Source organism: Gracilinanus agilis, chromosome 2, assembly GCF_016433145.1.
Source record: "Gracilinanus agilis isolate LMUSP501 chromosome 2, AgileGrace, whole genome shotgun sequence".
NCBI lineage: Eukaryota > Metazoa > Chordata > Mammalia > Didelphimorphia > Didelphidae > Gracilinanus > Gracilinanus agilis.
The window spans coordinates 644,933,346-644,956,672 of NC_058131.1; the positions used below are offsets into that span (position 1 = coordinate 644,933,346).

A 23,327-nucleotide genomic window follows, 5' to 3' on the forward strand; every position below is an offset into this window, starting at 1 on the left:
CATTTAATTTACATTTTGTAATTTTCTCTAACTCTTGCTTGGTTTTAAAGTCTTTCCTTTCCCATAGATCTGACAAGTATACTATTCTGTGTTCACTTAACATGTTTATAGTTTCCCTCTTTATATTCAAGTCATTCACCCATTCTGAATTTATCTTGGTGTAGGGTGTGAGACAAATGCCATGCTTTTACTGATAGCAGTAACTCATTTTTGCCTGCCTATCATTATCTTTCTGATTTCCTCAGAAACTGCTTCAGCCGGTTCAAGCCCAACCCACCTGATCCTCCCCTGGCAGAGAAGCTGCTTCTGGCTTTTGACCTTCCCCCACCAATGCCAGTCCTAGCCAGTCCTAGGCTGATTCCAACTCTTGCTAATGCTGGATGTCTACTGCTGCTGCTGCCGCCTCTGCTGCTGATCCTGCTAAAATGCTGCTAATGCTGACCCAGTCATTGCCTGGAGCTCCTGGGACGACCCCAGCCACATTTAAGACTTGGGAAGCAAACCTCATTCTTCTTTCTCATTGCACACACCTGGAACTTTCCCAAGGGTGTTTCCTAGTAGACATTAATGACTTTTAACCTGAAGGGAGCTTCTAATACACAACTGCCCTCCACGTGGTTCTTCTAAACCATGAAGATGCCTGAAGAACCTACAATGCATCATGAAGATCCACAATGAACTTTGGGGTTCAGTTGATTGAACTATGGGGAGTTGAATGCATTTGTTTTGAATGTACACTCTTATGCCAAAGGAGACTGCCCCTTATTGGCTTTATGTCAATACGGCTAACAATCATTGGATCATTAATTTTGTCCTTTTTTCTTTTATTCCCAAATTCCTGTAATTTAAAAATTGACTATGTTTATAAGATTCATTGGGAAGACCATTCTTTCCTCTGGATCTCAGGGGGAAATGTGATATTGGAAATTTGGGAATCCTTGAACTTATTTTGAAGTCTCTGGTTTAAACTTCCTGTGGACATTTAAGACTCTTAAAAACTACATTTCCCATGATTCCTCTTGCATAATACAGGTAGGCAGGAAGTGTGATTACGTAAACAAAGGTATAAAGAACTCAGGACAGAATTCCTACTTTCTCTTTCCTGCTGAACAAGCCAGGTAAGCAGAGGTAATGGCATGGCAATTTGAATGAGCTTTTATCAGGCACGTGGCTATAATTATCATAAATGGCTTTAAATAAAACCCTAATATCTTTATATATACCCTTCTATATCAATTTTATTTGTTACAACATTAAAGATTGTTATATGCACCCTTGTTCCTTCAAAGGTATAGAAATTGCCTATGTTAAATTTCTCTCTGTTTATGAATTCAGTAGGCATTTGATTACTGTATTCCATCACCATTTAAAAATTCAATATCAAATTGAATGGAATTTTTGAGACTAAATTTCTCCTTCTATTGGCTACTAGTTTCAGTTAGCACCTTTTAAAGTCAGCACTTATAAAAAAATACTTTTATCATTCATAAAAATAACCCTTACACTGAGGGACCATTTTTTTTAGGGAAGGACAGTTATTATTATTAGCTGTGTTCTCCACTGAAAATTTACTAAAGATCATTGTTTCCCAACCTGTATGTCATGGAGTAATTCCAAATGGCCCATGGATCAAAATGCACCCCAAGTATTGTTATTTTGAAAAATATTTGATGTATCAAAAGAATTCCTGTGTTTTGTATGAAAACAAGATGCTAGGAGACCCTTCTGGGTTAAGATATGGCTTTATTGTGATAGAGAAATTGCCTGGCCAGGATCTACAGGTTTCCTCTCAGTTCCAAACCTGAGACCCAGACTACAGATATTAACAGGGTTTTAAAGGCAGAAAGAAAAACTTACAGAGTAGGGTGGTGGCTTTCAGGGGGCACTCTTGAAGTGAGTAATAGTGATTTATAGATCATGGACAGATCAGAACACTTTTGACCTGAACTTCTTTATAGGTCATTTTGTTATAGTACATCATGAATCCTCCAAGAGCCCTTGGACTGCAATGCTTCAGCCTTCTAAGGGTTCCTTCTCTATGATTTTTGGTGACCTTTTGATCCCTATAACCTCTTACATAAATGAGTTTGACATAAAGTATATTACAAAATAGATTCACAATAATCTAGGATTAACATAGTAACTCATTATGATTAATATGGTAACACACTTAAAATTACTCTAACAATATACATATTAAAATGATACTTCACGTATTATCCTGGGACTACATTCTTATTCTGGTTACATAAACAGAGTTTTTCCTGGGAATAAATTCTTAATATAAATCAATTATATTTCATAAATTCTAAAATCATGCTCCAACTGTTGTGGAGTTACAACCTCATGTTGTGGGGAACAGCCAATGTTGTGGACTATAATGGTGAACCCCTGGGTTTGGGAAGGATACATTTTGCAAGAATGCAAGACTGAAACTTAGCTTAAAAGTAAAAAGAGAGATTTATTAGTAAGATAGAATTATTGGCCAGCAAGGCAACATGAGTGGAACAACCCTAGGGGGTTGCTCCCAGAATGCTTCAGTGCTGGGGTTTTTATATTCTTTACAACAGTGAGGATATGATGTTTTGTCATGGTGTGGGGTGATCCTAGAGTGGTAAACACTCAGGCATTTGGTGGGGTGTTTAGTCATCTGACTGGTTTCTGCCTGAAGACCCTCGTAGTTTAGGGAACAGATGCATGCCTGAGATACAGCCCAAAGGTGTCAAGGTGTAGCCTGGAAATGCATCTCTATATTCATCTCAAATTAAAGGATGATCCAAGGATGATAATAATCTCAGGGTCTTATAGAAGTTATCAGATGTTCTTGGGTTAGGAGTTACAAGGACAGAAAGGAGGAAGGGAATTTTCCCCTTTACAGTTTGCCTAGGTTTAAGGGGATACTATGCCCATGCCATCTCTATACAGTGCCCATGCCACAACCATTGATTAAGCTATTAATTATTGATTTTCTGGTTACAACTGAAAGAATATTGTTTTACATATGTATTTACATATACATATTTTCCAAAGCCATATGTATATTATGACTCATCAAATGCAAATTAGCTTAAAAGCATCACTGAATTCATAAAAGCTTTTAGTAATTATGCACCAAACCTATAATTATAATGTATGGGTCAATGAAATTCTTTATGTTGTAAAAGGGTCCTCAGTCTTGGAGCAGATTAAGAAATATCCTCTCAGCAGTATGGTAAGGTGATATGGGAGATGATTTCACTGTCAAGGTCCTGGTGTTATCAAAACTGTCATCTAGTTTTATTTGTTAAAAGTATTGATCCTATGGGGAGTAGTGTCCATATTGGGAAATAACTGTGGTATTTAAGAAGCACTTTGAATCAGTAAAATTTGAAAGAACACATTTAAGGGCTCCTGATACTTTAAAGTACACTGCTATAGAACCCAGGGTAGTGTTCTCTATAAAGCTTATTGGAAGAGTCAAGTTGATTGGAAGCTTATTCAGGATCCAAGACTTATTAGCTGATTGACCTCCTATTTGTAATCCTCTTCACATCTCTATTCAACATCTTTTGCAATAGTAGTAAGAACTTCAATGGATCCATCTGTGGTCAGTGTTCTTGGACTACTGCTTTGTATCTCATGTCTTCTTCTCATTTTGGTATGGAAAAAAGGCCTTGGAAAAGGAAAGCTTCCCCCCGGTCCTATTCCTCTTCCCATTATTGGTAATTTATTGCAGCTGAACCTGAAAAATATCTCTGAATCTCTTTGCGTGGTAAGTAATCATCTCTCTCTTCTGTTGGGTTCATTCCTCATTCTAGTGTCAGTGTGTTTTGGGAGACATTCTTCAAGCAGATCATTCTAATGTTAGAGAAGGTGAGTAAATGCCTTATAGGTTTCTAATACCCCATTTAGCAGATGGCTTAGGCAGCAACAACTAGAAATCTCACTGTGGCCTCCAAATATGTCAACCTTGAAAAACACAGAACCACCAAAGTATTTAGAAAGAAGTCTTTAATCAGGACAAGGAAGACAACCCTCTGACCAGCCACTACACAGAGTCAATCTGGGAACACTGTCTTCAGAAAAATGTACCTCCAAAGATAATTTTCCAGAGGGTTGAAGAACTTGGGGTCCTATACACACTCTGGGGAATGAAGGACAGGAAACACACACTGACTGGTTACAAGCAGGCTTGGGAATGAGACTGTAGACTGAGGCTAGAGAAGATAAAAAGGGTCCTTGAGATGTGAGGTATTTCTATCACTGCTATTCAGGGTGCTTAATGGATGTTTAATGATCCATTGTTCAGCCTAAGAGAAAGGTAAGTCAGGAAGTTCTCTGAAGGCAAGTTCCCAAGGGACAAAAGTAAATTAGGGGGTTCTACAAACCAAGCTCATTTTTGGTCAGAGCAATTTTACTATAGACCAAAAAGAAAAGGACAAAAATCATTGTGCCCAAGAGAATCTGTGTAGAGATCCAGCTCATACATATAATTCTTGTGTGGGGAGGCTGGAAGCTAGAAAGTAATAGGTTAGGCTTATAGACTAGAGAGAATGAGACATAGAAGGAACAGAGAGACAGAGAGAGAGAGAGAGAGAGAGAGAGAGAGAGAGAGAAGGAATATAAAACCTTAGTGTGGTCTCAGCATGTAAGCAGGTCAGCTCTTCCTCCTCAGATGGTCATAGAGAGTGACTGAGCTGAACTGATTTTATTGGGGATTGAAGGAATAGGGGGTTGCAGGATGTCCATCAAACAGTGGGTACATCAGAAGTTTTAACAAAATAATGACAAGGAAAAGGAACAGATGGTCACAATAATAGAGCCAGGTACTCAGGTAAGAATGAGCCTGACTGCTCCATGAGCACTTTGTTCATTAGTCATCTTTTGAATACATCTCTAATACTTTCATGATTTGTTTATAACTGGAACCCTTCAATCTGACTCTCTGCTACTAAAGGTAGGAGAGGAGGGGCATAAGTATGGGCAATTGGCATGTGGCTAAATGATTCTTTTGCCTTAGAAACTTCTCCCATTGTACCACATCATCCTTTCAGGGATCAAACTCGGGACCTTTAGCTTACAAGACTGACAGGCTGCCTATTGTGCTAAAGAGTCACTTAGCTTTTACTCTAGGGTCCATTATTCAGTCTGAAACAGCTAGCCTGAGATTCCCTTCAGGATGGATTCTCACAGGAACAGGGAGAATGCACAACCTTTGGGGATCCCAACTTACAAGCTATTCCTAAAACTTGGGGTTCATCATATCTCACTAGGCCACAAGTTTGGGGTCTCTAGATTCCACGTTGACACAGCAAAATCTTAATGATGAGAACTATGTAATTTCCCAAAGTCTACCAAGTCCTATGGGTATGGATGTAGGCTTCAATATCATTCTTTTGTAGAAGTCTTATTGGAAGAGTTTTATTGCTAGAAAAGAAAACATAAGAAATCTAATACCAAGTTCTCCAATAGGAGCTGATTGATATAGGATTAAATTATGTTGTCAGTCACAGCAGACATTCAGTAATTTTGGCCTGATTGAAATATTATCAGTCCTTAAAAATTATTTGACACTGGTACTTTAAACAAGATTAGCTAGTTTTTAACATCTTATTATTTCTGTTAAAATCAGTTTATACCAAGTACAACTATATATATTTTGATCAAACTTGTTCAGAAAATATAATTTGCCATACTCTACCTACCAAAGTAATTGTATAGTAAAAATAGATACATACCTGTATTTACACTCAAATAGATACAAACTATAGAAATATAAAAGTAAAAAATTGACATCACAGGTTTATCAAGATTTGTAAACCTGGAAATTGCCCTACTCATCATTTGTGGAAAAGAAATAAAATGCCAGCTAATACTAAATGAAATTATAATTGAATCTTATTATAAACCCCAAACAATTTTAAGGATGTTTCCATGGCTATTTCAGTTTCAAAACAATTTTAAAATTAACATTCAAAAATTATCAAAATTAAAATTAAATTTAAAAAGTAAAATTTTGTGGGAGAGCTTTAAGGCAAAACCCTGGATCTGGACAGGTTGCCCTTGTTAAGAATGACAGACTCTAATAGCTAGCTTAAAAATAAAAGAGATTTATGAATTTCAATATAAGTCAAATGGTTAAGTTGAGTGGCTAAGGGAGGCAGAGCAGGTGGAATACTGCCTCTAGAGAAGATGTGCTCTGGGCTTTTTATACCCTTTTGACAACAAGGCCTATGGGCCTAGAGATGAGATGATGATGGCATGTTACTGGGTCTTTGGAACCTGAGATGGGTTATGTGGTTATGTCCTATGCCTCAAAGTCAAAAGGTGGTGAACTGTTCAGTTTAGAGGATGATCAGATATCTGGGATATCAAATAGATGCTTATTGGGAGTGAGCTGAGAAGTGACTATCTGTGCTCATCAAGAATGAGGGGAAAGGCCATGGTCGATCTTCATCTTAGATCAAAGTCACCTTCCCTAACAATGCAGGAAAGCAAGGAAAAAACTGAATCTTTTATGTACACTGACTGACACACAATCTGGGGTTTTGGGCTGTCTAGGGGAAGCCTGTAACCTTCCTCCCACTAACCCCCATCAAAATACTTCTCACTTCCCCTAAATTCAATAGTTTCATTTCTCCCTTTTAGAGAATAAGATGCTGAGGACCTAAGACATCTTTTCAATTCAATTTAGTTGCTTATTTAATAATCCTAACCATGCTTAAATGAATTAGATGTTTCACTCATATTAAAAATTATTTTAGATTCTTTTAACTCATGCAATTTTAGGACACATTTCCTCTCTCTATGCTAAAAATGTTACATGAAAACACATCCCAATGAATGGATTTCTGTATGGGACCAGAAGATCATAGGTATTTGTTCCAACTGATGACTAAAACTCAGCAGTCATCTGCTTGATGGTTTGAATGTCTAAAATTTCTACATTCCTGTATCTTCAACTCCTATATTATTTTTGCTTTTGCCGATTTGCCTTTCATGATTATAGATAACTTGCCATGACAGGAGAAAAGAGGGAAATAACTAAAATAAGGGAGAAATGTTTCTCTAATTTGGAGTATTAATGCCAGGTATAAGTTTGCAATGATGCATAGCCATATAATAGAACCTTGCCAGGTATAAAACTGAAGTTTCTTTCTAGGGAATCCAGCTAAGTATCCTCTCACCTTTCTCATGATCCAGAACTGTATCTGCAGTTACCAGAGCATATCCCATATGGCTGCATCACCATCCAATTTTCTCCATAGCAGTCCTTCCAATTACATTCCCATACATTTTAACTTCAAATAGCAGTTGTCTCCAATCATGTTTAGGGTTGAATATAACTACTTCCTGTTAACAATTATATCCATAAAAACCTATCAGGCTCCATTATCCTTTCTTGAATTCTCCTGATATCAGATTAGGAAATAATTACATTCTGAAACTTTATGTAGATATTGAATACATGATAATTTACACAAACTTAAAAAAGGACTCTGGAAAAATTTGTTGCAATATTCAACTGAACAGATATTAATTTCACCTTATAACAAAATAAAACACAACTGAGTTTAAATTTTCCTAATTTAGTTAGATGCGAGGCTAAGCTTTTTCCTTTATGATTTTTGTAGTTCTCAGGTTACAATAATTGCCAATCTTAAAAGGGGCTTTGCTCAGGGTAAATAGTATTAGAATTTCCAGGGGAAAATAAAAATGCTAGCTTCTGTTATCTGGTTTATGGAAAAAAATCTAAGTCAATGAATGAAAGGGAGGGCAAAAAGGATACTTTGCCCAGTTCAGTTGTCTTCTGGAACTTGGCAAAGTCCTTCCCATTTTGGCTATAAGTTTACTTGTACAATTGTGTTAGATGGACTCCTGGTTCATGCTGTAGAAAAACCTTATCTAGGTTTTAGCTCCCTAGGAAATGACTGAGATAATAGATAGGTCTCTAGGGATTCTGAATAAATTCTCTGCAACAGAACAAAAGATCAACAAGAAATCTAGCAAATTTAACCTTAATAGATTTTTAATAACTTTGACCACATTCAAGGAGTGTAGGATGTCACTGGGGTATTCCCAGGTGGGAAAATCCTTTTCAATAACAACCTGTGCAGTGACTTCATCCTTCAGAGAAAAATAATACTTAATGGTGGAGACTGAATAAAATCAGTTTTCTTGACTTAGAGAGGAAGAATAAAGGGAATCTACCACAAAAAGGCATTCAACAGGGTTTAATAATCTTTAAAGACAAAGAAATGTTCTATGTAATGGTTGCACTCTGGAAATTTACATTAAAAACTCCAAAAATTAAACTATAGTGCATGGCCTTTTCTCTTCAGAAAAGGATTCCCACAAAATATGTAGACTTACCAGGATTATTAAGGAAAAGTTTAAGATTACCTTTAAATCAGAATAGAGTACTTAAATTATAATAGCTGTTCATCCCCTTTTCTTACTTTTTTATTCCATTCTCATCTGTGGCTCCAAGAAAAGATTGCATTTGAATCAGCTACACCCTTAACATCTCACTTTTGGTCTAAGGTAATGGTTCCCAAACTTTTTCTGCCTACCACCCCCTTTCCAGGAAAAATATTACTTATCACCCTCTGGAAATTATGAAACTATTTATTGAACTCAGAATAGAATGTAATACAAAAAAAGTGTGGCCATCACCTCTCCCTTGGATTGCTGCAGCACCCACCAGGGGTTGGTAGCACCCACTTTGGGAATCAGTGGTCTAAGGCAAAAGCCAGCTTTGAAGAGAAACTTCAAAGTTTCGGTTCTATTTAAGTGCTCAGGTTCTTTTAATCATAAAATATTTTCCTAATTTTTTCTTCTCCATTTGCAATAACCCATCAGATCTGTAAATGAACTTTGTTATACTCCAGAATACATACATGTTAATTGGAGAAGCCTTATGTTCTCTAGACAGAATAAGTAATAGCCCAACAAAAATGTGAAAATATAGCATTCAAATCAAGAGTTAATACCTAGAATAAAATGCATCTCATTACTGTTATCATTAAAAAAATTAACTGCTGTCAATATACAATATTTTCCACATTTACCATGCCAAACACTGTAAAGGAAAACACTAAAATATAAAGTTATGAATCCTGAACCTTTCCTTTGGCTCCTGCTAGAGACTCTGATATCCAGACCACAAGTTTCTGTATTTTCAGCTTTTGGGGGAATCAATAGTTAGTTAACTTCAGACATTATTGGCTAACATATAAACAATAAACTTTTGAGGTTATCATAGAGAAATCTTCACCTAAATTATACATTAGAAATACAATGTAGACAAAATTCAGAACAAATCCAGAACTTAAGTTCTCAAGCTTTTATGAGAAGCCTTTTTACAAAAAAATTTATAACCATTATTAAAAAAATCTTATAGTATTTCATGCCATGAGGAACTTTCTTCCTTTTTAATTGGTCCAAAACAGTTATCAAAACTTAAAGACAATGGGTTTAATAACGCAGGCTTCAAACCTCCAGCTCAACTTCCATTCAAAGCTTTATCTAATCATCCAAACAGATTCTTTTGCTCTGCTATTTCATCCCTCATCTGTACCATAACATCCCAGCTCCTACTTACTGTAGGGTAAGGGTGGGAAGAGACACAGAGCTGCCTTGTTTCACTCACACAAACATACATACATACATAAAGTGTGAAGATTGCAACTCCAGGTTAAACTGAAACCCATTTTTAGCTGAAAAAAGTGCTTAGTGTCAGTTAGGCAACTTTTGCTAATTATCTCAATACCTATAAGTCTAAATACCTACAGTCTAAACACCTTACAGTCCAAATACCTACAGCTCTGGTCCATCATTTGAGGGCATTTTGGGCAGCAGTCCCCTCCATGGGACTTGCTGGGACAGACAATTGCTGTGATTTCCCCTAGTTCAACTGCTCCCCTTTACAAAATACAAATACAAAATACAAAATACAAATACAAAATACAAAATACAAAATACAAAAGTTCTCCTAAATGCAAGAGTTCATTGTTGTTAACTTGGAAAAAACACAGAACTGCTAAAGTAATCAGAAAAAAACAAGTCTTTAATCAGGAAAGGGATAGGTCCAATAATTGGCTGCTATCACAGAGACAGGCTCCAAGAAACCCTGGGGCTCTGGGGACAAGGATCACCTCCCCAGATGACTCTCCAAAGAATAATAGAACTTGAGGAACTTAAATACCTTTTGGGGATCTCAGGATATCAAACCTAAACTGAAAGATTGTAAGCAAGCTTAGGAAAGAGTGTGTAAGTGATTTACTACCATAAATACTGAAAACATGGTTCCTGTACAGGTGTTGGTCTTCTTGGGAAGGATTTCTGATACAATGGGGTAAACTTTTAAGACTAAAAGGGTACTTAATATTTGATTGTCTACTAGCCCCACCTAAAGCTCAGATCATTAAATATTTTGACATCCATGGTTCAATCTGAAATGGTTGATTCTGGGACTTCCCTCAGGGTGAGTTCTCAGGAAACAGGAACTTTAACTTGTGGTTCCCAAAAACACAGTTGACATTGTCCAAGAGTTTCACTTATCTAGCCAACTTGTAAGTTGAGTCTGGCCTGGAACTCAATGGGTTCCTTGGGTGCCACATGTCTGGAGTCACTTTAGCAGGTGGTTTAGGCAGTAATAAGTGCAAATCCTGATGGGGCCTCCAAATAGGTCAACCTTGAAAAACAGAGAACCACCAAAGTAGTTAGAAGTCTTAATCAGGACAAGGAAGACAATTCTCTGACCAGCCACTATACAGAATCAGACTCTGGCACTCTGAGAACACTGTCTTCAGAAAAATGTACCTACAAAGAGAATTTTCTAATGAGCCAAACAATTTGGGGTCCTATACACACTCTGGGGAATGAAGGAGAGGAAACATACACTGACTGATTACAAGCAGGCTTGGGAAAGAGACTGTAGTCTGAAGCTAGAGAAGATAAAAAGGGTACTTGAGGTATTTCTATCCCTGCCATTCAGGGTGCTTAATGGATGTTTAATGACCCATTGTTCAACATAAAACAAAGGTCAGTCTTGAAGTTCTCTGAAGGCAAGTTCCCCAGGGACAAAGGTAAAAAAATTCCATAAACCAAGGTCATCACTATTTTTATCCTTATCTTACAGATAAGGAAACTGAGACACATAGAGTTCAAGTGACTTGCTTGAGGTTGCATAACTGTTAAGTATCTGGGAGTGGATTTTGCCCCAGGTCTTCTGGATCCCAGGTTCATTGTTGTATCTACTGTGGCCCCTATGAGCTTATGAAACATAAGCTCAACTCTTCTGAAAGATTGGGGAAACTACACTGAAGTCATAAAACATGCTTCATTAGCCATGGCTCTGGCTGCTAGCCCAAGGCACAGAATAAAATTTTAGACTTTTTAGCTAGCTATTTTTTAACTTGAAAAAACACAGAACTATTAAATAGTCAGAAAAATTAGACGTTAATTAAAGAAAGGAGTTTAGTGGTATAATTATACCTCCTCACAGAGCTGAGCACAATAAACCCATGCAGAGTCCCCAGACTCTGGCAGCTCTGATCACTAAACTTCTGAGAGTACCACTGAGGGAGATGACAACACCAAGGAACAAAAGAATTTGGGGACTTATTCACTGTTTTAGGGGAAGGGAGGACTGAGGATGGAGAGTATAGTTGATTGACTTTACAATGTAATAAAGAAAATGTGAGGAGTCTTAGACAGGAATAACAGTGAGAGGCTGAAGCCTTACAATGGACACAAAAGGGAAAGATTCAATCCCAAGGGGAGAAATCACAGGGACAAAAAGAGATACTTAAAACCTGATGGGATTAGCTATCTCTACTTAAACTACTTTAGGGTGTATTATTAGTCTGAGACTCCTAAAGTTAGGCTTTTCCCTCAGGGGGAAACTCATGTAACAAGATCAAACTTTAGGTCTTTATCTTCCAGCTAACTAAACTTGGGGGTGGATGGTTGTGTCAGTAATAGGCTACAAGTTTGGGAGTTTCCAGATTCCATGTTGAGTCAATCAATCCTTTAGTTTGGGTATATATGTTGAATATTCTCTGTTGTAAATGTCAGAAATGTTTTGATAATGGCTTGAGAACTTTTTTAATCAGGTCAGCAATTGTATTTCAAGCTGTCTTCATCAAACTCAGTACTGACCTCTTTACTTCTCACATCTCCTTTCACAGCTAGCAAAAGAATATGGCCCAGTATTCAGTCTGCAATTGGGTTTAGAGCGTGTTGTTGTGTTACATGGATACAAGGCAATAAAGGAAGCTCTGATTGATCAGGGAGACAACTTCTCTAACAGAGCATCTATGCCAATTTTTGAATTCGTTAACAATGGATTAGGTAAGTTTCTGCTTAACAAAGAGTAAGAAGAGAATAGAGAATGGAAGAGTATTCTAAGGAATTGGTGGAAATTGACCCACTTCCAAACCAAATCCTCCAAAGCAGTGACATCTATTGAGTAACATAGAAGACATGAGTGGTATAGAAGACATTTGTCTTTTTTCTAGGGTTGCAATTGCATAGTTTCATGTCATGTAACAGCCAGCTAAAGTAGGAAGAAAGAAACTAAAACTAAACTAAAAAGAGAGAGAAGGAGAAGAGACGGTAAAAGATAGGAAGAAAAAATGAAATAAAGAAAGAGAAAAAGAATGATGGTGGGGTGTAGTAATCCTAGAGGGAGAAGAGAGATCTAGGTTTCTTATCTATGTGGCCTTTAAAAGTTCCTGTAATTTTTCACTCCTCAGGTGTGACTTTTACCTTTCAAGATATATTATTCCAGTTCATTTTCCAATTGGTTATTTTCCAGTTTCTTCTTTCTAGCCAGGAATCCAAAGCTCCTAAGTATAGTACCTACACTAATGTATATGTTCAGCTTATCACTTTATGGGAGTGATAGTAAACCTTTTAGAGATGGAATGCAGGGCCCTGCCCCAACCCCACCCACCAAACCAAGTGCTGTGTCTGCCTCCCCAGAGACCCAGTGCCTTGCCTGTCCCATATACTGAGCACCAGGCATGCCCTGTTAGCCTTGCTTCCCCTTACCCCACACAGGGGAGGGAGAAATCACTCTCATTGATCTGTTGGGCAGAGGGGCAGGTAAAGTGAGGAATATCCTCAGTTCAAAGGAGTAGCTGGATCTCTCTATTTTCATCTAGCTCTGCCACTTATGAGCTACTCACTTTATCTCCTGTGAGCTCCCATTGGGCTGCTGGGCAAATGGGTGCATGAAGTGAAAAATGTCACCAGGCATGCTGGAGAGGGGAAAGGGAGCAGCTCCACCAGAGTCCCTCTGTTTTTCTAGTAACAAACTCAGGGAAGAAGGCAGCTGCATGACCACAGAGAGCACTCTGCGAGCCACTTTTGGCACCTGTGGCATAGGTTGCCATCATTGTTTTAGGAAAATCCCTTTTGTAGTTGCAAGAAGGATGAATTGGAGAGATTAGAGTTTAGAGGCAGGAATATTGTAAAATTTCAGGGTTTTTTCGATTGTTGGTCCTTGCTTTTTGAAGAGAACCAGTGACATAATGTGATGTCTTTGCTTGTGCAAGAATTAGATGTAAGTGAGGCAGAGTTGCCCAATCATCTACTTCATTTCTCTCTTTCAAAATCATTGAAGTCTAGAGGTAAGACAAAGTCAAGACTGGTATTCCAGGCAAAACAGTGATGGTCTGTTCTCACATACATGAATGAAGAAAAGGGAATAGTTATGAAAGCTGATATAGAAATGGAATTGACAAGGCAATTGATTAGTTGTGAGGGGTGAGGGAATGTAAGGAATCAAGGATCCCATTGAGGATGTGAACCTGAGTGAATGAAAGGTCATTTGATAGGCAAGTCACTTAACCCCCCATTAGCTACCCCTTACCATATTCCTTATTGATTCTAAGGTGGAAGGTAAAGGTTTAAAAAAAAAAAAAAGAAAGGGCATTTGGATCCTCAGTAGAAATAAGGCAGAGTAGGGGCTGCATAAATAGCTGTGTTATAAAATCAGGAGGATGTGCTATTGAACAACATCTGCCAGATTGGCACTGATGAAAGGGAAAGGAAAAGCAATTTATTGGAGAATCGACAGAGTTCTTAGAGTAAAAATGACTATTTTACAGATTTATGGTAGGAAGGTGGTAGGAAGGAATAGTTTTGTAGGGTACGGTTTCTCCTTTCACTCTCTATCCCCACAACTCCACAAAGATAAGGAAGGGTAAGTAGAATATGGCCTTGATAACAGCAGCCCTCTCCCACTGACAAATATGAGCTCATGTCTGAAGAACTAGAAAACCATAGCAGTCTGTAACACCCTTGGTCTTAAGTTTGTAAAATATCCTAAGAGGCCTCATAGAGTTGTCTTCTTTATTTTCAGAGAGGTTTCTAAGGAAACTAAAATGAATTATACTCCATTCCAAGGAATATTCATTATTTCTTGTTCTAGGCCTCCCTTATGAAATATTTTGAAGCAGAAGGTAGAGAATTTGCTCCAGATAAAGATCCTATGGAAATAAGTTTATAACCAATAAAATGTTTCCCAATATAGGGGCAGTTATAAGAGGGCAGCCAGATGGCACAGTAGGTAAAGGGTTAGACCTGGAGTAAGGAAGAGACATCTTGCTGAATTTAAATCTGGCTTCAGACACTTATTAGCTTTGTGACCCTGGGCAAGTCTCCTAATCCTGTTGGCCTCAGTTTCCTCATTTGTAAAATAAGCTAGAGGAGGAAATGTTAAACCACTCCAATATATTTGCCAAGAAAATCCCAAATGGGGTCATAAAGTGTGATATATTCAGGGAAAAAAGGATATGACATTTTTCGTTTCTGTATATTATGTGTATGTCACAAAAGTATGTGTATACATTTGCCATGGTTTAAATTAAGCACATTTTTTGTTTAATTGGTATATATATATTTTTACTCAACAATCATTTCCTTATAAAAAAAAAACAAAACATAGTACCTTTCCCTAAGAAAAAGAAAATACAAAACTAAGAGAAGCCACCTGACACAGGGTTTGCTAGTGAAATCAAACATGTAACTTTCTAATTAAGCATACCTCTTATAACCCATAAAACACATGAAACAGGGACTCTTACTCTGGTCTCTGTGTGAAGTATGAAGAATAGGAGCAAAGTATACCCTGAAAAGGCATCATAATCCTTTAGTTTCCTTGGTCAAATGATGCAGAGAACTTATTCTGCTATCATTCAGAGCCTCAAGAATATATATTGGTTCTGGCTTCCTCTTTGTGGCCACTTAATGTCCAGGACAAGGATGTGGGTATAGGACCACTCAATGTATTTGTAACTGTGTTGAATGAAGGCAGAATGGCTTGTGGGATGGGGCAGAGAACAGTGTTGATAGAGGAGAAAGCTAACTGACATATCCGTCACTTCATTTTCTTCTCCTAGAACAAAAGATGTGGGTGAAGGGCCCTTGGACTTTGTAAATATGAGGAACATTGGAGGCTAAGGCTGCTTTTCTTCCTGACTCCCTTAACAGGAGTTGGTGTAAGCAATGGAGAGAGATGGAAGCAACTTCGGCGATTGTCCCTCATGACCCTGAGGAATTTGGGGATGGGAAAGAGGAGTATTGAGGAGCGAATCCAAGAAGAGGCAAAGTTCCTTGTGGAGGAGTTAAAGAAAACCAAAGGTTGGTATTTCTTTACATTGTTATCACTGACCTTAGAATAATCCATCATATCCCTGGTAACCTGTGCAGACTGAGGTTGGTCCAAGGAATCTACTATATATAATTTGAAACTACCTTGTATATATTTAAACATTCAGATCCATCCCGTGGCTATGTCCAAAACTCTGTGGACATTCCCAGAAGCCTGAAGGATCAAGATGGCTGAGAGCAGAGATGAGGAAGAAGTATAGCTCTACTAAGGGATTAATTTTGAACTGCAGAGGGGAAAGTGGTGTTGTTGAGTTCAGAGTGCTGCTCTCCTCAGGTATCCTGGGTTTTGGCTGCAACTCTGAAAAGTGCCCTCAGTTTTTGCCCCCACTCAGTAGGGATACAAGAGGGATCCATGTTGGACTAAGTGACCTTTTAGTTTTCCTCTTTCTTTCAAAAGTTGCTATGGACAAAGAATTTATTGCCCAGTGGCTATCCTCCTGATGAAGCTCATTGTACTTGGCTAAACCAATCTTTGGGTAGTGGACTTGGAAGTTACTACAATTGAAGTTATAGAATCAGCTTGGTAGAACCTGCCTCAGTCTCAGCTTTTCTATCACCATGTTATGAAATAGTAGAATATTGCATTTTGGGTATTGCATAGATATCTCAAAATCAACTCAAAAATAGAACTTGTTATTTTCCCCTCCAAACCCACTCATCTTCCAGACTTCTCTATTGCTATGGAAGGGCATCATCCATCCAGTCACGCAGGTTCCCAACCTTAACATTGTCCTCAGCTCTTCACTGTAACTTTCCCACTTAACTAAATGGCAGTTAATCTTGACATTTCTATCTCCCCACATCACTCACATATATCTTTTCACTTCTATTCACGCTGGCTTTAAGTCTTTCTCTCCTTAGACTAGACTAATGCAATAGTTTTCCATTTGGTTTCCCTACCTGGGGCTTTCCCCCCCCCCCCAATCACAAAGCTGTGATTTTCCTAAAGCACTCTTCTTCTCTGAACTCCACTAGCCACCTACGAAGAAGAAGTACAGAGTTGTGCACACAGTAAGAATTTAGTAAATACTGACTGATTTATTGATTGTCCTCCCTTGCTTCTATGATACAATTCACTAATGATTCTTCAACCTGCTTAACTTTTACTTCTGAGTAATTTTTTGGTGAGTCACCACTCACCTTCAATTCTCTATATGTGCTTATCTTCAAGATTTTATCCTTGACTCTCTTTAAAATAGCCTCCAACTTGATGACACCTCCCCTCAGACTGTGATGGAGATAGCCCAGGATCCTTAGCCCAAGATTTTAGGAATAGCCATATCCCCCACTTCCCTTGTAGTCTATTCCTCACAGTTATCAGAGGGGGGTAAATCATTGTGGAGGAGTCCACCTTTCTTCTCAACACTAGCAATAATTGATGACTAACTACTACTAATAGGGATATGAGCCTGAGGGCCATAGGAATGACAGCAACCTCCAGACCACTAGTCCTAGTCCAGGTCTTACAGACATTATCTAGAGATGCCACTTCTGTGGGGAAGACGTTGACCATCCACTAACTTCAAGGCAGTTACTAAGGATTCATAGAGCATATAGGCCAGCACAGCTCTAGTACTAGGGCTCTTTGAATGAAAGACAGGAGTTAATATGTGCCAGTTAAGGTAACCTAACATCACCAGCTTAACATCATCTTTCCTTAGATAGCCCAGGGCCCCAAACCTAAGAGCTTTTGGGATGGAAGACTTCTATTCTATTGTGTGGGATCAAAATAGAACTAGATATAATTTAAAAATAGAAATAAGGAAGTGTGAAAGCAAAACCTTTGGTGAGTGAAGTGATTAATAAGAATTTAATAATAGGAAGAAGGCTGATAGGGTGCGAAGAGCACTGGGTTTTATCCAGGGGAGATTTTGTGTTGAATATCCCTTCTTGTGTACCCTTGGGTAAATCAGCCAACTTTCTTGAGTTTCAATAACTGCATCTATAAAATGNGTAAAACGCCACTCAGGACCCCTACCATATAGAGCTGGTCCTCTATATGAATGGCGCCTAACGTGGGGGCTTTCTGAGCAGTGTGACTACCCTTTCCCCCCAAGCCAAAGTGCTTTCCAAACTCAGGCGGCTAGGAGTCTCATCCACCAGTTAGCTACTGGCTCAGGGAGAGGAGAACGTGAGGGATTAGAGGTGAGTAACTTTGATCTTTTATCTTTTATCTTTAAAACTTAAGACAAATAGAACAGTATGGGGCACAGTGAATCTAAGGAAAGAAATCTCTTTGTGGATCTAATTAAATACACCCTCGAAAATCGAGGAGTGTCAGTAACTAAAAGGCAACTTACTAAGTTCCTTGACTTTATTCAAATATGCAGCCCCTGGTTCCCAGAAGAAGGAACTATAAACTTAGATACATGGAAAAAGATTGGCCATGATTTGCAAAGTTATTACACTGAGCATGGACCAGAGAAGGTGCCAATAGAACCTTTTGCCTTATGGTCCCTATTTAAGGATGCATTAGATCCTACTCATGAAATTAACAAAATGGAAAAGGCAGTTACTAATGTAGCTGCCACAGAGAACACCCCTTTGTTATCTAGAAAAAATTCTAAAACCGAAATCTTTAAGGTTTCCTTGTCAGATCCAGAATCTAGCAAGGATGAGGATGATTCAGAGGAGAGAAAACTTTCTGCAGAGGATAGGACATTATTAGAGGAGGAAGTGGCTCACTTTCAAGCTAACCGGAGCTTTAAAATTCAAAAAAAGAAGCCACTAGCAGCAGCGGGCCCTCCCCAGCCTGACACCCTCTCAGCTACTAAGAAAAGAATAAACAAATCAAAGGCTTCCCCAAGGCCCCAGAATGTTGGGTTTAAAGGGGCAATTCAAGCCGCTCAGAGGGACAGGGACACGTCATTATGCTTCCCTGTCATTTTTAAAGGAAACCGCTCTGATGATAGTGATGAAGAGGAGGAACCTTCATGGGAACCTCTCCCTTATAAAGTCTTAAAAGAAATTAAGACGGCCTGTACCTCTTATGGCCCTACTTCCCAGTTTACATTAGCCTTAGTGGAAACACTGGGGGGTAAATAGATGTCGCCCTGATTGGATAATGACGGCCAAGTCTTCTCTGTCAGGGGGCGACTATCTATCCTGGAAAGCTGAGTATGATGAGATTGCCAAAAGACAAGCTGCTCAAAATAAGAAAAAAGGTAGTAGAGTTACTAAAGAAATGTTACTTGGAGAGGAGGAATGGGTAATGCATGCTGACCAGATTAAGTTACCAAGGGAAGCTTTAATTCAGTGCACCTCCTGTGCCTTAGAGGCATGGAAAAGGATCCCTGTATCTAAGGGACTAACTACTGCATTAACAGACATTAAACAAGGTGCTGAGGAAAGATATGCAGATTTTCTGGACAGACTAATTCAACAAGTCAGAAGAATCATTACACATGATGAGGCTGCAGATATTTTGATTAAAAAATTATCTTTTCAAAATGCTAATGGAGCATGTCAAACAATGCTTCACAATGTTAAAAAATCTGGGACCATTAGTGATTATGTAAAAGCTTGCGAGGATTTTACTCCTGCTTATATGCAAGGTATTGCAATTGCAGCAGCCTTGAAGGGTCAAACCTATGCTGAAATGATTAAAGGGAATAAAGCAGGACAAAACAATTGTTATAACTGTGGAGAGAAAGGGCACTTTTCTCAGCAATGCCCCCGAGGTAACTTAAAAACTTTACAAATCAATTCAGCTAACAGTGCAAAAACTTGGCAGAATTATCCTCCTAATAATGCTGGAGCAAAGCCTGCTACTCAGGCAGGTAATCTACCTAAGACTTTATGCCCTCGATGCCTTAAAGGAATGCATTGGAAAAGAGATTGTTATTCAAAAAGGCACAGGGATGGCTACCGCCTAATTGATCAAAAGCATCCGGGATAAGGGGCCAACCCCAGGCCCCGAAAGCAACAGGGGCAAGTCTGTTTTTCAATCAGACAAATCCCTTCCAGCCCCCTCAGGAACCCTCAGCTCTTTATACAGAGCCACTCCAGGCAGCGCAGGGCTCGACCTTTGCGTAGAGACTGGCGTAATATTAACCCCTGATTCTCCCATTCTAGCTGTCTCTACCGGGGTGAAGGGTCCCTTGCCGGAGGGAACAATGGGACTTATTATAGGGAGAAGCTCTTCAGCAATGTCAGGTATATTAGTAATCCCAGGGGTAATTGATTCAGACTATACTGGGGTAATTCAAGTTATGATAAAACCTTCAACTAAAACTGTTACTTTGACAAAAGGTCAAAGAATTGCTCAGTTACTTCTTCTGCCTTATGTACAAACATCTAACCCAGTCCTCCAATCGTTCAGGGGACAGGCAGGATTTGGATCCTCAAACTGGGCTTTTTGGGTCCAAGAAATAAAAAATTCGCGACCCATGAAAATTATAAAAGTCAATGGCAAGGATATTAATGGATTAATTGACACTGGAGCGGATGTTAGCTGTATAGCAGGGAGAGACTGGCCTCAGGCTTGGCCCACTAAAATCACCCCCTCTAATCTTACGGGCCTCGGTTAGGCTACAAATGTTGCACAAAGCTCCATGATTTTGACTTGGTCCTGTGAAAACTTATCAGGACAATTCTGTCCATACGTGATTCCTTCCCTCCCTTTAACCTTATGGGGACGGGATGTCCTATCACAAATGAAAATCTCCTTGGTTACACAAGACGTGGAACCTCAAACTTTGCAAACCTTGCCTGAGAAAAAGCATCAGGATATTTTCTAGGGGCCACTGTAGAGGTCACCGCTGACCCAATTTGTTGGAAATCAGCCAAACCAATCTGGGTCGAACAGTAGCCCATTTCTCAAATCAAACTGGAAGCCCTAGAACAGTTAGTTCAGGAACAACTTCAACTTGGACACATAGAGCCATCTAATAGCCCATGGAATTCACCTGTATTTGTTATTAAGAAAAAATCAGGCAAATGGAGACTTATACAGGTTCTGAGGAAAGTTAATGATACTATGGAAAATATGGGTTGCCTTCAACCGGGACTTCCCTCCCCGGTAGCAATTCCAAAAAATTTTGAGATCATTGTAATTGATTTAAAGGACTGCTTTTTTACTATTCCCCTAGCACCTCAGGATAGAGTCAGATTTGCATTCAGTGTCCCCTCAATCAACTTTAAAAAACCTCACTCTCGATTTCAGTGGGTTTGTCTTCCACAAGGCTCAAAGGCTAGTCCATACTTATGCCAAAAATTTGTAGATGCTGCCTTGAACCCCATAAGAGTGCAATTTCCAGATGCTTATATTCTCCATTATATGGATGACATCCTATTGTCCCACATTAATCGAGGTACATTACATGACATCATGACTAGCACTGTACAAGCTTTATCCAAATATGGCTTACAAATTGCACCTGAAAAAATTCAAACCGAACTCCCTATTCAGTACTTGGGACGTTCCATCGGCAGATCAAACTTTATATCACACCAGAATCTGCAGCTACGAATAAATCACCTCAAAACTCTAAATGATTTTTAAAAGCTGCTTGGGGACATTAATTGGGTCCGTCCCTTCTTAAGAATTACAACAGCAGATCTGAAACCTTTGTTTGACATCTTAAAAGGTAATTCTTCACCCACTTCTCCCCGCAAACTGACAGAAGAAGGGGCCAAAGCCCTTGACTTAGTGCAACAAGCTATTAACAATCAGCAACTTTCCCGAATTGACTATACTTTACCTTGGTCATTAATAATCCTGCCCACAGAGCAATATCCTACAGGATGCCTTTGGCAAAATGCTCCTCTTCAATGGATTTATTTACACAGTTCTACTCGAAAAGTCATTCCTTCATATACCATGTTAGTTACAGAACTAATTTTGAAAGGTAGAAGGAGAAGCAGGGAACTGTTTGGACAAGATCCATCAACTATAATCACCCCCTTTAACTCTTCTCAAGTTGAGAATTTGTTTATCTATTCCACAGACTGGCAGATTGCCCTAGTAAACTTCACAGGACAACTTCTCTTTCACATCCCCTCCAACCCCCTCTTACAATTCGTAAAGAGACAAATGATTATTTTTCCTTCCAGATCTTCTCCAGACCCCCTTCCTCCCCCTGCAGCTTTAGTTTTTACAGATGGGTCATCAAATGGCAAGGCTGCAATGGTCATAAATAATGAATCCTACGTACAGCAGACTTCAGAGAAATCAGCACAACGCACAGAGATAATGGCAGTAATATTTGTTTTTCAAAAGCTAACTAATGTACCTTTTAATTTGTATTCAGATTCTCAGTATGTGGTTAAACTCTTTCCCAATATAGAGACTGCAACGCTACCTGCCTCTAACAGTTCTATCTTCCCCCTTTTGCAGAAACTACAAAATCTGATTCAAGCTCGCACTTCTTCCTTTTATATAGGATATGTCAGAGCTCATTCCTCCTTACCAGGGCCTATCCATGGAGGAAATCAACTGGCTGATTCACTAACTAGAACTATTTTTACAGCTTTAGAAGATGCTCAGGCAAGCCATGCCATACACCACCAAAATGCTACTTCTCTTAGACATCAGTTCCACATTACAAGGGAAGCAGCTAGAACCATTGTACGGAATTGCTCCCATTGCCCTATACATTTTTCCTCCCCTAGTTATGCCGTCAACCCCAGGGGATTGAAGCCAAACCACCTCTGGCAAATGGATGTAACTCACATTCCTTCTTTTGGTCGATTATCTTTTGTTCATGTTACTATAGATACATATTCTCACGTTATTATAGCCTCAGCCCGCACTGGAGAAGCCTTCAAAGATGTCTCACAACATTTGTTTACTTGTTTCTCTTACCTAGGAATGCCAAAATCAATAAAAACTGACAATGGACCAGTATACCTGTCAAGAGCTTTTAAAAAGTTCTGTGCTACTTTTAACATTTCACATTCTACAGGAATTCCTTACAATCCACAAGGACAGGCCATAATTGAACGAGCTCATCACACTTTAAAAATCCAAGTTAAAAAACTACAAGATGGAGATTTTCCACATGCATCTCCACACCAGATTCTGACTCATGCTATGTTTGTAATTAATTACCTGAATCTTAATAATGATGATCTTTCTCCCATGGACAGGCATTTTAACCCTAATAATTCTTTCCCCAAGCCACTTGTTAAATGGAAGGATGTTCTATCAGGAATATGGAAGGGTCCTGACCCCCTACTCACCTCAGGACGAGGTTTTGCTTGTGTTTTTCCACAGGATTCTGATTCCCCAATTTGGATTCCAGACAGACTGATTCGGCCACATGCCTCGCAGAAAAGGACCCTACCCCAGTTGTCCACCTCCCCCCACCAAGAGGATGATTGACAGCTTGGTCGAGCCTGTGGACAAACTTTCTCTAAGTGACTCTGCACCTCCTCCACTTCAACTGCATCAGAGTGCTACCTCGACTCACGCTGCAGAAACCCCCCCTACCTGGGGTCAACTAAGAGAGCTTTCAGATCAAGCCTGCAGGATAGTCAGGAGCCAGAACCAAGAAATGAAACCAGAACTTATTTTCCTTGCATGTCTTGCTATCCTAGCGTGTAAGGTCCCCCCAACAACAGCTACTTCTCATTGGACTTATTTTCCAGAACCGCCCATTTTTCATCCTGCCACCTGGGATAATGAGATTCAAATTTTCACTAATGATTCTAACTTCCTGGGT

The 23,327-nt window shown here is 39.0% G+C and overlaps 2 protein-coding genes and 1 pseudogene across 4 annotated transcripts in view; all 3 read left to right on the forward strand.

Moving 5' to 3' along the window:
• Nucleotides 1–435, forward strand: part of LOC123236624 — a 44,530-nt pseudogene extending 44,095 nt beyond the window's left edge.
• The window catches only part of LOC123238230 (cytochrome P450 2C19-like), a 406,797-nt gene that overhangs the window by 176,483 nt on the left and 206,987 nt on the right, over nt 1–23,327 (forward strand). The window lies entirely within an intron of this gene.
• The window catches only part of LOC123238227 (cytochrome P450 2C19-like), a 35,197-nt gene continuing 15,441 nt past the window's right edge, over nt 3,572–23,327 (forward strand). For 2 of the 3 annotated variants that reach the window (XM_044665702.1, XM_044665704.1), the window contains exons 1-3: nt 3,572–3,751; nt 12,174–12,336; nt 15,484–15,633. In XM_044665702.1, the coding sequence (XP_044521637.1) occupies nt 3,572–3,751; nt 12,174–12,336; nt 15,484–15,633 (493 nt within the window). Of the gene's footprint in view, nt 3,756–12,173; nt 12,337–15,483; nt 15,634–23,327 lie in introns of all 3 variants that reach the window. The other variant, XM_044665703.1, reaches the window with a different exon arrangement.